Raw genomic sequence first — 12,868 nt, 5'->3', positions numbered from 1 at the left:
ATACAAGCGTTTCATGTTCTGGAAAATCCACCTGGCTCGCATAACATCATATTCGATTGACTGCACACGCCTGAAGGATCAGACACATTCAGGCTATTCCAAAAGCTCCGAAAAATTAGTTGCCCTCGAAAGTTTTGTCGATCTTTGAATCATGTGGTTCTAGCTATCATCCAATCCCAGAAACGTGTATAATTGTTCCACGATACTGCATTAATAGGGAAAATCACGTTGGATGACCTCCACACATACATATCATTGTATTTTCTGGAACTACAATATTGCAAAGAAGAACAGTATATATGACTTCGTTTAAAAAATGATAATAGTCAAATGTTCGAGGCCCCATAATCTATACAGAGTACTCATGCTCACTGTATGTCCTTCGTGAAACTGTTCAACTTTTATCTGAAACATTTGTTTTATCTCACTAATCGTTTCGATGACATTCGTCAGCGTTGATTAAAACGAGCCACTCTGCGACACGCGTGAAACAAAAAGAACATCCTGTACCATCGGTAAGAAACTTTCGAACGAAATAAAAAAATGCGATGCTTGTTTATGTACGATGGTATGCTGCTGATACATCTGGGCCGCGAATTCCTAATGGTTCTAACACCGGTCTCTAGTTTGGTTCGTTGAGTACAGCTGCACTTACGGTTGTACGACCTTTCTCATTCGAGCACTCGGGCTGTCGCTACCAACCTAAGATTCGTCGTTCACTAAACCTCGAGCGAAAAACAAACGAACTGGGGTTAGTCGATCGTCTACTGATCACGTATTAACAATCTCCTTTTTTTCCATTCTATGTAATTACAAACTGGCGTCCATACACGCGCCTTTTTCATGAGAGAGATTAAAGGGAAATAGTTCCGAGCATGTCTGCTTGTCGTGCCGATTTACATTCCATCGTTATCGCCGCTTGGTTTTCTCAATACTGACAGCTTACACCGATATTATCATCGTAGCCCACAAGTGCGTTGATCTAAATAGACGCAAACCGCTACTGTCAGTCTCTGCGTACAGTATCAAACTACGCGTGTACACACATGTGCGTTCAGTGCCGACATACGTGACAAAACATGAATGTACCTTTCTTTCATTCATATTAAACATCAACGTAATACCAGTCGCAAGCATTCAAACGTCTCTTTAGACGTTTTTTTTATCCAATAGAAATGCATTTCTATTGAATATAATTGATATTTAAGACGACGGTCGTAGTACATTTTATAAAGTATTATTAAATTCAACATTTCCTGGCATTTACCATTAAGCGTTGGGGCCCCAGCTATCTTTGTACGATACTGTTCAATGGCCGCCTGGACTTTGCATCCGTTTTGTTGGCAGTAGTGCGCATAGTAGTCTTCAGTGCGTCGTGCGAAAAGCAGTGGAGCTTGGCGAGGTCGCCTTTTACGTTGGCACGGAGATTCTTTGGTGCGTGTTTTCGGTCGCGTTCTCGGGCCGAGAGAATCTCGTTTATTAACGTCTTTGTGTCAGTTGCATCTCGATACGATCAAACGGAAGTGATGAAGTGTGATTCCGTGCGCGAACGTGCCAGGGCGTAGCCAGACGTTGTGCAAAATCGCCTGAAAACGAGGGACGACAAGGCGGTGCGTGACAGTCGGAGTCTGCCATTGGAAAGGATATCTGTTGTCTTTTTCGCACCAGTGGTATTTTGCGTACTCGCGGGTTCGCTGCATCATCGTCATTGCCACCGTCAACCTTTCTCCCTCTCTCTCTGATACACATACACGCACACTCTCTATCCTACCTCTCTTTCTCTAGCGTCTTATTCCGTAATACTGTTCATCCGTACCACTTTATACGCGCTGTGCAGACAAAAGTGAGGAACGTCCACGCATGGTGCAGTTCTGATCGCAACAAAGTTCTAAATTCTAAGTACGAGGTGAGTTTTTTTTATAACGCTGACATTCCGTCCTGTTCGTCGTGACCGTGCGCGCTGTCGTTTTGTTGGAAAACGGATTTTCCATGTCCAATTGATTTTATCAAGCAAGAATATGAAATAAGGGAGAGGCATAATATCCATGGGGGTGTGGATTCCATTGGCTGTCGGCGGTGCTTGGGTTTCTGTGCTTCTGGCACACCCATCGCTGCGCGACCGCTGGGCACCACCGTGTAAGTTAGAGTCGGGCGGAAGGGACGAGAGTTCTTCTTCTCTTGAATAAAAGAGGGAGAGTAAAAAGCCGGTATACCATCACGGGCTTTTTTCCTCTTTATTGAATTATTTTTCATCCGGAGATTTCACTCGGCCAGTCGCCGTAAAGCGGGTCTAATCTCGCGGGAAAAGGAAGAGACCGTTCGCCGGTGATTTCGGTTACGATAACGACGAAACAATTCTGTCTAGAAAGTGATCATCTTTAACGCGTTTTTTTCGGGGGGTGGGGAACGCTGGATGGGAGGTGGGGAATGCAGGACTTTCGTTTTCCTGTAAACTAGAAAATAAAGAGGACAAGGAAAAGAATATTAACGAGGAATTTTGTATAAAAGCGGTGCGTGGTGGCCCCCAGAAGTAGGGAGGGTAAATTCTGACGTACGCTTTGTTCGGACTGGCATTCGACTTTCTCGTACCTAGCACGAGTTTCACGCTCCTGTCACGGTGCCTCATTGCGTGGTTGGTTATCGTTCCGCATTTGTACGAGATGATTTTTTTTTCTCTCTTCGTGAATTGCAAATACAACGCAATCGCGCTTAAATTGAAGTGTTTTCTGAATTTCATTTTGAAACAAGAACCTCGGCGTCAGTATGCAATGGGTAATTTATAGGCGGGATTATTATCAGTTTGACAATTCCGACGAAGTGCTGTTTGGCTGTTTATAACTGACAATGAAATAATAAGTAAGCTTGCTTACGCTCGATGCTTGTGATGAAACACCGTTCAAAACAATTAGAGAATCATATTGTTGCATTCATACCCATCGACATAGCGTACATAACATATGAAGAAAGTTTTTTTATGGAAACAAAACCAGAATCGTATCGAAAAGATGATCATTTTATCATATTTGTAGCATTTACTTCGTTTCTTTCGTTTGATTCGCGTAATAGGACCGCTTACAGTTGCGGTCCTCTAATTATTTTGAACACTGTATCTTCACGTGGTTGTAAATGGCAAGCCCGTTTCAACATTCCTATGCAATAGCTTCAAGCAACATGACAAACGAAAGTTTTCATCGGAGACGTTCGCGTCATGAGTAAAATTCAATCGTAACACATTTATAGAGTGGCACGATTGACTTCTTATAATGTTACTTAATGTTCCATTGGTTTATCATTGTATTATTGATTCGCGAGACCACGCGTTAAACGGTGTATATCTAAGATACGAATTCCTTTATCGGATCTCGCATGGCACTGATAACGACCGAAAACATTGCGCATTTAAGTTTGTCAATCTAAGATTAATCTTTGGCCACAACGGATAACGTTCTCTGTTCGTTAGTTATGTAAAGAAAGACTTATCCGTTTAACGTAACTTGGTGTGTAAATATTTATTCCTTATTCGAATAAGTCAATTGTAGTCGATAAAAACTATTTTTTTTTCATCTAATACTTTGAAACGTTGATTTTAGTTGAAATGTTTCCGTAAAATCGTATTCGTTATAATAAAAGTTATTTTAGAACATTTCTGTACCAACACAATGACACGACAAGTTGCACGTGAGAGTTTTAACACATTCAGGACCGTGTAACTTCCAGTGGGTCATCCATTCATAATTGGGCCTCTCGGAACCTAAACGGATAGAGTACACGCGATAAAAAAATAACGTAAACCAATCCAGAGAGGACAATTATTATCGACGATGAAATATTTCTCGAGAAATTCGTAGCTCAGGAAGAGGAAGATGCATAATTTCGTTTGGTCATGTATTCGCGCCAATCATTTCTTATCGGGATAGAGTCTCGAGGCGATTTTTCGAAAGTACACGTATTATTCGGTCGATAACAACCGTCGTCGTAGTCACGTAAGCTCCTTTTTCTCTCGTTTTTTACTTCAACGCTTCGATTGTTCGGCTTTGGTTGTTCGTAGGTGGACGATCCAACATGAACAGCAGATGACTGTTGGCCGAGCTGATGCTCGTTCGACTTTAATATGAGTGAAGTAGTGGCTGTTACACCTAGTGGTGGATCGACACACCAGGAAAGCGTGGCACACGTCAAACGGCATAAATTAGCCAACTGTAATGTTCCTCTCGTGCACGGACGGACAAATCCGCCGATCAACAACCGTAACAGGCTGACCACCCATCAACGGAATCACAGTTTGGACTTTAGGTATGTAACAAATAGACGTGACCGAGCCCCACGCTTCCGGAGGACATTTATAGACGTAGATAGCTGGTAATTTTTCATTTCTGCTATCTGCATAGCTCGTGGTATTATCTTCATAGAGGAATTCGAAAACCAAGTCGAGACTTCCAAGTATTGATACAACAGACACAAGCATTTCTAACGATATATCCGTTCAGCAAGAAAAATGACATGTCAAATAAAATTAATCAGAGTAAACGTTGACAAACAGTAGGCCACGCAGATTTAAACTTAAACTTTTAGTGCTTCCGCCTACGAAACTGCAGACCTCTGCAGTCATTCGTCGCATTGCCTTTTGAAAGCGAACACGGACACAGTATTTCAAATGTCACCTATTCATAAAGAATATCCTGTATAAAGCTTTTCAGATTTCATCAAAACGCATGAAAGCTAATTGCATCTCTGTCTTCAACTGGATATTTATTATTGTTCGTAATTATATAGAATTATTCTTTTCTATTCTTCTTTTTAGAGTTACCCTATTGACGAACATAGTAGCGCAGTACGTATACTCTACATAGTGGAATACATTGTAGCATAGATCCTATACAGTAGAATACTGTACTGGAATTCTGCATTGACTGCAGTAAAGACGTCGACGACAATTTAGCTTACCATTACGACAATAGTTTACAATATCGCGTCTTTACTCCTAGATTTACGTCTTTACATTTTACGAAACATTTTTGTTCAATATGTAGTATGGCCATAGCATACAATTTTACAGGAATTTTATCTTTGTGTTATTGCAACACAAATCCTGTTAAACGTCTGGTTTCGTGCAATGCAAATTCGGCTTTCAATGTTGAAAACCAGTTAGACTACACTAGCCATCTGTTTTTACTTTCTTTTCCTGAAGTCTCCCGACAGAGGTGTAATACCCTATAATGAACATTATCGTTAAATGAAACGTCAAAAAATGTGTACGGTAAATGTCCGAATTACTGCCATTGTCCCTAATATTGCGACTTTGTTTATTTTACTTAATAAAAACGTAATGTATAAAGAATTGTGTACAACAAATTTTATTATTAAACTGGAACTCTGATTTCTATAAAAACAAAGAAATACTTAATAATTTAATGATATTTACAAATTAATGTTGAGAAATGAAAGTGTAATTTGAGCGCCAATAACGCGACTACATATGTAGAAAGTGATGGCGAAATCATACTAAACAAAGAGCCATAATTTTACTATTCAACCTATATCTATTGTACAAAACGAATTGTTAAAGTATATAAGATTTACTGTGGTGACAGTTGCAGGGTCATTGGTATTGCAGATTTCAATTAATTCTTCATATTTAATGTACAAAACTATATTTTCTAATGCAAAAGACAATTAATAATATTGTATTCCAAACAATATTTATGTTAAACAGCACGTAAACTGATTAAAATGAAGTTAACCCCTTGCCATATTTGTTTTACGACTTCACTCTCAAGAATGACTTTATCGTTAATATTTCCCCAGGCACAAAAGGAATTCTTATGGCAAGTGTTACATTTATTCGAAGCCTAAAATGTTGATACCATCGGAAAAGTATTTCCCGTCGATTCAAAGCAAACCGAATAATATACATGTTTACTAAATTCAGTTTAAAATCCTCATAACGTGTCTGACTGGATGTTGTAAGGCAAGGGATAAAGCTACAATCTTAAGGTGGCAGTAATTGGGACATCTGTCCTAGTCCGTTATGAACAGTTTCCAAAGGAAACAGTGGCAGCAAACGTGTTAAGGGATGCCTGTGCTCGTAGTGTAATATCTAGTGTCTTCCATTTCAATTGAATCAATCATGGAAATTAGTCCAACGACGTCGTCGTCGGTTCTGTGTTGCAGGTCAATGGGTATTCTGTTGCCGCCGGTGCCGCAGACGAGCGCGACGACGCTGACGCACCATCACCGAAATCGAAGTCTCGATTCCGCGCTGCAGCGTATCCCGGAAGTGGATGTGACGCCGAGCCCGGAATGCGAGACAACACCGGCCCCGGTAGCTAAGGCCGCGGTACCGCCGTGCAAGGTGCGCAGCCGGGAACGGGAGGATCTCGCCAGCCTTGGATCCGATGACTCCGGTATACTTTGTGGTTCCGACAGCGGTTCGTCCAGCGACGCAACGAACGCGGCGACCCGAGAATCGAGCGTGGACCATCTTCACAGCCGCGAGAGTCTCGACTCGTCGTTGTCCCAGCCGGGTGACATGGATGGGGTCGACGCGGTGGACGGCGAGGTGAACAGCAGTGTCCGAGTGTTGTCGACGGTCTCGGTGTCGATGCCGGTGTCCCCCGTCGAAATAGTGTGTTTAAGTGAACCTCCGTCGAAAAAGGGTGAATATGGTGATGGTGGTAGTGAACGTGGCAAACAGCCGTGTGAACGCGAGAACACGAACATCGGTGGTGGTGAGACGAGCACGCAGGAACTGCGGTCCGGTAGCGCGGTCAAAGAACTCGAGGCACACGAATACCGACTCGACGAACTGTGCGCCGAAATGGCCGTGACGGTCGACGCGCGGGACTTCCAAAATCCGTTGGATGTCTCGCCGGTGAACGATAAGAGTGAGTTGGCCGGCGCGGCGATGACGTTGTGCTGCGGGACGACCGTACAGTCCGAGGCGAACGAGTCGACCGTTAAAAAACCGACCGGCGTCGTGTGTCGAAGGCAAGAGACTGTACAACCGAAACCATCCGAGGGATGCTTGCTCCGACTGTTCGAGAGTCAGATATTCGACATGTCGATGGCGATTTCTTATCTGTTCAATTCCAAGGAGCCTGGCGTTCAGAGCTATCTTGGTGAGCAGCTTTTTCGTTACCGGTGGTTGTCCAAATAGTTGTTAGCTGGTCAAGGTCGTTGAAAAGTGAATTTCACATCACGTTCCGCACTGTCGCCCTGTTTCTTGTTTCTAAAACCAATCAGAGTGAAACAAAGATTCCGTGTAGTTTGCTATAAATTGAAGGACAGTTGTTGATATCGAATTATAGTCCTTGTGTGTTAAGTATCTAATACTTTATGAGAAGCAATTTTGTAGTAGTCTTGTTGCCTGTGCCAATATTATAAAGATTTCTAGCGTTTGGCTGTGCATGCGATAATGTGGATAGATCATGTAGCCCACAATTTTTGAAACTGTTCAGTCTTACTCTGTTCTTGTTAGTGATTTGTACATACCGACGGTGTAAGCAATGAAATATAAAGAATGGAATTTTTCAGGGAACAAGATGTTTAGTTTCCCAAATACTGATGTGGACTTCTATCTGCCACAACTAGTTGTGATGTACATACAACTGCATGATGTTACAGAAGTCCTATATCCATATCTTGTCCATAGGTAAGCATACTGCACTAAATGTGCAGAATGAACATAATATTATTTATTCATTTTTTGAATCACAAAAAAGATTGTTGATTCAATACTCGCGCTATAAAGCCTCCTAAGATGCTAGAATACCCATATAGCCACTCCATGATATTATTGTAAAGAAAGATCGAAATCAAAAGTAAAGAAATTAATTATACTTTCCTATGTATTAGGTGTAGACAGTCAGCAGATTTTTCGGTGAAATGTGCCTGGCTATTAGATGCGTATAGTTCTGACGCTCATTTGCCATCCAAGAAGAAGTCTCATGGGACCAAACTAAAAAATCTTATCCTCTCAGATGAACTCAGGTAAAAAGAAACTGAAACAGATAATAAACGTACATTTATAAATCGTATGAAGTGTTTGAAGTTTTTTGTAATGAATCCTGCGTATAAAACACAATAGGCCAAAAGGGAATGAGAGTAAGAAACATCGTGTAGTTGGACTGCAGACACCAGCCCCACCGTTATTAACTACAATGCAAAGCATTACATCTCCTAATAAAAAGACACACCAAAGATCTCAGTCTGATGCCACTGGATTATTTCAAACACTACGTCGTAGCCATTCCGGTAGATATATCGCGTTAATTAACACAGTCTTGTCGTATTATTAGATTCTATTAGTAGAAATAGATACATTTGTTATTCTTTCTTTTTTATTAAAGGTACAATTAATAAAGTAAGTCTTGGGGACCTGAGCTCTGGTCGAGCATTTGACAATGGTTGTACCTGTTTTTATTCCTGCCAAGGTGTGGTAAATGATTTACGAGGACAGAAAACCGACTGCTTTTGCAATGTAATTTTCTATGACCTTCCATAAATTACTTTTTTTGTTTTGACGATACTTTATAGAAACTAATTAAAATAATGTTTATGTTTACAGGCGCCACGTCTTGCTCCAGAACTCGAATTTATACAAGCACTAATATCAATTGGTAAATTGCTTGGAACTATTCCAACAAAGGAAAGTAAAACTGTTCAATTAATAGCGGAGCTTAGTACTCTCAATTTGAATCTCCCTGCAAGGGTGTGGCTTCCTTTGCACAGTTCAGTACCACATCATATCGTAAGAGTGCCACCGCAATACGCTGCTGTCCTAAATAGTAAAGATAAGGTTAGCGACTATAAAACAATGTTATTTTAAAGTTAGGTTCGGTAACGACTGTTTAACATTAATATTTTATAATTGTTATAGGCACCATACATAATTTACGTTGAAGTGTTAGAAGTAGAAGATATTTATACATCACCCGTACCGACAAAAATAATAGGACATTCGTTGAGGCATACGAAATCCGAAGAAAATTTAACCGGAGGCGAACAATCCACCGTGATTGATTCATCAAACATATCCGCTTCAGAAACACAACAGAACATGCCACCGATCAGACAAACCCCGGTTAAAAATATTTCCCCGTACTCAGTACGAAGTACGGAAGTCGCATTTACTTTCCCTGATGATGATCCTATCGATTGTTGGAGTCAGGAAGACGATGAAATTACTCAACAGGTATCTATCTACTAAATTAATATTTTTCTGAAACCTTGCATGATTATTAATCGTTAAAATAATAATTAACCCTTTCATGAGCGCATACGTGAACACACAGAATTATTTTTTATAATTATGAAGCCCTAGTATTTGTATACATTAAAAGTTTACAGTCTTTATAGACTATGGATAGTACGTATTTTGTAAATACTTTGTAATTATATGACAATCAAATCAATGTATATTAACGTTAACAATTCGTGTACTGCGTACACAACTTGCTCGTCAGAGGGTTAATCATGAGGTGAAAAATGGAATTAATAACGATATTGTTTGTTTTTACACAGTATTTACAACTCCGTAAGCCAAAAGATAGAGATACGATATCCCAATTAAGCCAAGAGTCATCAGATAGTAAAGAACCAATATTTGTACCTGGTGATATAAAGCGGCGGTTGAGCGAAATGGCCGCTGCGCCTAGTGCAACATTTAATCATGATCCGGAGGATCCTTCAGCTGCCGTGTTGAAAGAACCATGGGAATTAAAGCAGCGTCGCATAAGGGCTTCCAGTCCATATGGTCATCTAGCGTCTTGGAAACTTCTTGCCGTTATTGTGAAATGTGGCGATGACCTTCGACAGGAGCTGCTTGCCTCGCAATTGCTTTCGATGCTGCAAAAAATTTGGCAAGATGAACAAGTACCACTTTGGGTGCAGCCGTACAAGTATGAATCTATACACTTCTGTCGCATGTCTTCAAAAATATGGTTATAATATAATTTGCTAATTGTTAAATTTCATTTTACAGAATTTTATGCTTGTCTAATGATAGCGGTTTGATCGAACCAATTTTGAATACTGTATCACTGCACCAAGTGAAGAAACAGTGCCAATTAACACTTGTGCAATACTTCGAACGAGAATTCGGCCCATCCACATCAGAAACATTTATCACCGCTCAGAGAAACTTCATTCAAAGTTGCGCGGCATACTGTCTCGTCTGTTATCTTATTCAAGTTAAAGATCGTCACAACGGAAATATATTGCTCCATAGCGATGGCCATCTAATACATATAGACTTCGGATTCATTCTGTCGACTTCGCCAAGGAACCTGGGATTTGAAACTAGCCCATTCAAATTGACTCCCGAGTTCGTGGAGGTGATGGGTGGAAGTCAATCTAAACAGTTCCAAGAATTCAAAACTTTGATTCTTCAAGGTTTAATCGCCGCACGAAAACACATGGAAAAAATTGTTAATCTTGTGGAGATCATGTTATCAGGTATGATTTTTTTTTAACCAAATTCTATGGAATATGTGGGTCGCAATGAACGTGATCATTTAAAATATAAATATTGAACGGTATTTAACATAAAATAGTAAAAAAAATGTCGTTAGATATATTTCCCTGTACGATGAAAAATAAGAATTAGGATAATAATGGTAGCAATAATGTTTCCGATAATATTTGTTGATAAATGATATTATTAATTAACAATTGTTTCAGGATCGCAGCTTCCATGTTTCCGTAGTGGCGGGGCGGCAACCGTTCAAGGATTGAAGAACAGATTCCATCTTACCCTGACGGAGGATCAATTACGCCGGCATGTGGAGGACTTGGTTGAAGCCAGTATCCATTCTTGGTCAACTAAATTGTACGATCGGTATCAATATTTCGCAAATGGCACTCTTTAATAATAACATCAACTTCTGTTTTTTTTTTGTGTGAGAAAGAGAATGATTTTTACGAGAGAGCGCGAGATTGTTGAGTTTGATTATACGTGGTACTCCTTCCATAAAACGTATAAAACTTTATAGCATTCCGTAAGCACAAATTATCTCCGAATCGAATTATTTGATCACGTGCAGATAATGATCGAGACACACAGAGAAATGCTATCTAAAATGTAGATTTACTCCGACTAGGGTATAGGCTGATTTCAATAGATTAATTTTACACGATCTTAAATTATTCCTTAGTTTCTTGATAAGAACGTGATAGTTATCTTTAATGAAGGAAAAAGAACATGAAATTGCCACGTACATAATTTGCAAAAAATTCGAACGGCTTTGTTACGTCCGTGAATAATAGCGAACGAAACAAGGAATAATTTATGAAATTTTTATTGTTACGTTAAGCAATATCGAATAATGTATGAAATCGAATAATTGGTTTTGTTGTATACGTTTAAATGACTATGTATGCCTCATTGGCAAACTGCGAGTTAACTATCGTTGGTGCAGACATTGTGACATTGACTGAATGTTGGACTGCTAGAATCGTTATAGCCTATAACAGCGTAATTTGTTAAAGGTGCCTTATTTGTAGAGAAAATGGCGGAACGATCGAATCCGAACACAGTGAAGTGACTACGTGCGTTCATCTACCGGGAAAAAAAAAAGAAACTGATCTATTATGAAAAAGGACAATCTATAGTTTGTACATAAAAATACATTGCGTGAACTTCTGTCGAATTCCTTTCGTAGTTAATTTTCGGCAATAACCGATCCCACCACGATGATAGCGATCGAAGGAATTACACAAAGTGTTTTAAGATTCTGTACCGGAAGAATCTTCGAGCGGACGAAACGTGTAAAACTGGCTCAGATATTAGCACGAGACGAATACTCAAAATATTTCCTACTTTATAGATTAATACTATTATAAATACACTTAATTGTAATGATACGTAATAAGGAGTAACTATTATTAGTAAAAGTTTAAGGATCACAATTTGAAAGTTTTTACATGTTCTTATTACATGCATACAACATTTAATAGTCATAATGCGAGATATCTTAGTTGTGTGAAGATAGTTATTTAATGGTATTTCTACGTTAAATATATGTTCGTTTAAATAAGTAAATTATAAAAGTAAAGAGGTATTGTATATATAAAGTGACAAATTTTATCACTTATCGGTTTAAGATTCAATCGAGAATGAATGTTCGAAGCAAAATCAAAGTCACAGCGAGCCAGCCCATGTATTAGACCTGGGCCGTCTGACTTCCAAGTGTCTTAAACTCTCTTTCTTGTGTCTCATAACCGTCTCATGAATAGAAAGGCGGATCAGAGATTCAGAATAATTGATATTGCATGATGCTCAATAAACTTTGCATTCTAGTGTCATATATTTGCGTAACAATCGTTACATTGATTTCTGTTTACTATTCCGTGAAATTCTGCTATTTTCAAAAACAATTGTAAGTATTATACTTAAACAAAAAAATAACGTTCATTGATTTCACATAATAAATTCCACTTTTTCTGTACAATTGAAAATGTTAACATCTCTGATTTGCCTGGTTCTTTCGCCTCCAATTATGAGCTACTGATAATATCAATTATTAAATAAATATGAAATCCAATCAAACCAACTTTTGATTGATATACCCAAAACGTCCTAACCAGGGACTTAAGACCAAACGTTATTCCAATTATACTTTTCCGATAAAACCATGCGGAAACTTTTATACAGATATTTGCAAAATTACGTAAAATTTTGGTAAAACATAAAGGTTATATCCAATAGATACTTGACATAATTTTGACATTCTGTGTTTCGGTGCAAGTCCCTGATTCTAGCTTAAATGAAATATCGAAAACAGAATATATGTACACAGAAATAGAAGGTAACTCAAAGATATTCAAATTTTTATTAATTGTACATCGATCGCTACACAACGCTTTTTTA

General features: G+C 39.1%; 1 protein-coding gene across 1 annotated transcript; it reads left to right on the top strand.

Annotated features, from left to right (window-relative positions):
* The first annotated feature begins 1,393 nt into the window (after positions 1 to 1,393).
* On the top strand, positions 1,394 to 11,235 carry LOC107193722 (phosphatidylinositol 4-kinase beta). Its single transcript, XM_015583226.1, has 12 exons — positions 1,394 to 1,906; positions 4,049 to 4,293; positions 6,172 to 7,118; positions 7,534 to 7,651; positions 7,855 to 7,989; positions 8,087 to 8,253; positions 8,349 to 8,479; positions 8,567 to 8,797; positions 8,879 to 9,193; positions 9,523 to 9,899; positions 9,983 to 10,455; positions 10,681 to 11,235. The coding sequence occupies exons 2-12, from the start codon at positions 4,112 to 4,114 to the stop codon at positions 10,866 to 10,868; spliced, it is 3,264 nt and encodes a 1,087-aa protein (XP_015438712.1). The 5' UTR covers positions 1,394 to 1,906; positions 4,049 to 4,111; the 3' UTR covers positions 10,869 to 11,235.
* Positions 11,236 to 12,868: the final 1,633 nt, after the last annotated feature.

Source organism: Dufourea novaeangliae, unplaced genomic scaffold (genome assembly GCF_001272555.1).
Source record: "Dufourea novaeangliae isolate 0120121106 unplaced genomic scaffold, ASM127255v1 scaffold25, whole genome shotgun sequence".
Lineage (NCBI taxonomy): Eukaryota > Metazoa > Arthropoda > Insecta > Hymenoptera > Halictidae > Dufourea > Dufourea novaeangliae.
This window is presented reverse-complemented; position numbering and strand designations above follow the sequence as displayed.

What these genes read in the sequence shown, in the direction of transcription:
- LOC107193722 (XM_015583226.1), top strand. Translation starts at nt 4,112, where the DNA reads ATGAGTGAAGTAGTGGCTGTTACACCTAGTGGTGGATCGACACACCAG. An exon ending in AATCACAGTTTGGACTTTAG is followed by an intron (nt 4,294 to 6,171) that starts GTATGTAACAAA and finishes TCTGTGTTGCAG; the next exon opens with GTCAATGGGTATTCTGTTGC. An exon ending in TATCCATATCTTGTCCATAG is followed by an intron (nt 7,652 to 7,854) that starts GTAAGCATACTG and finishes CCTATGTATTAG; the next exon opens with GTGTAGACAGTCAGCAGATT.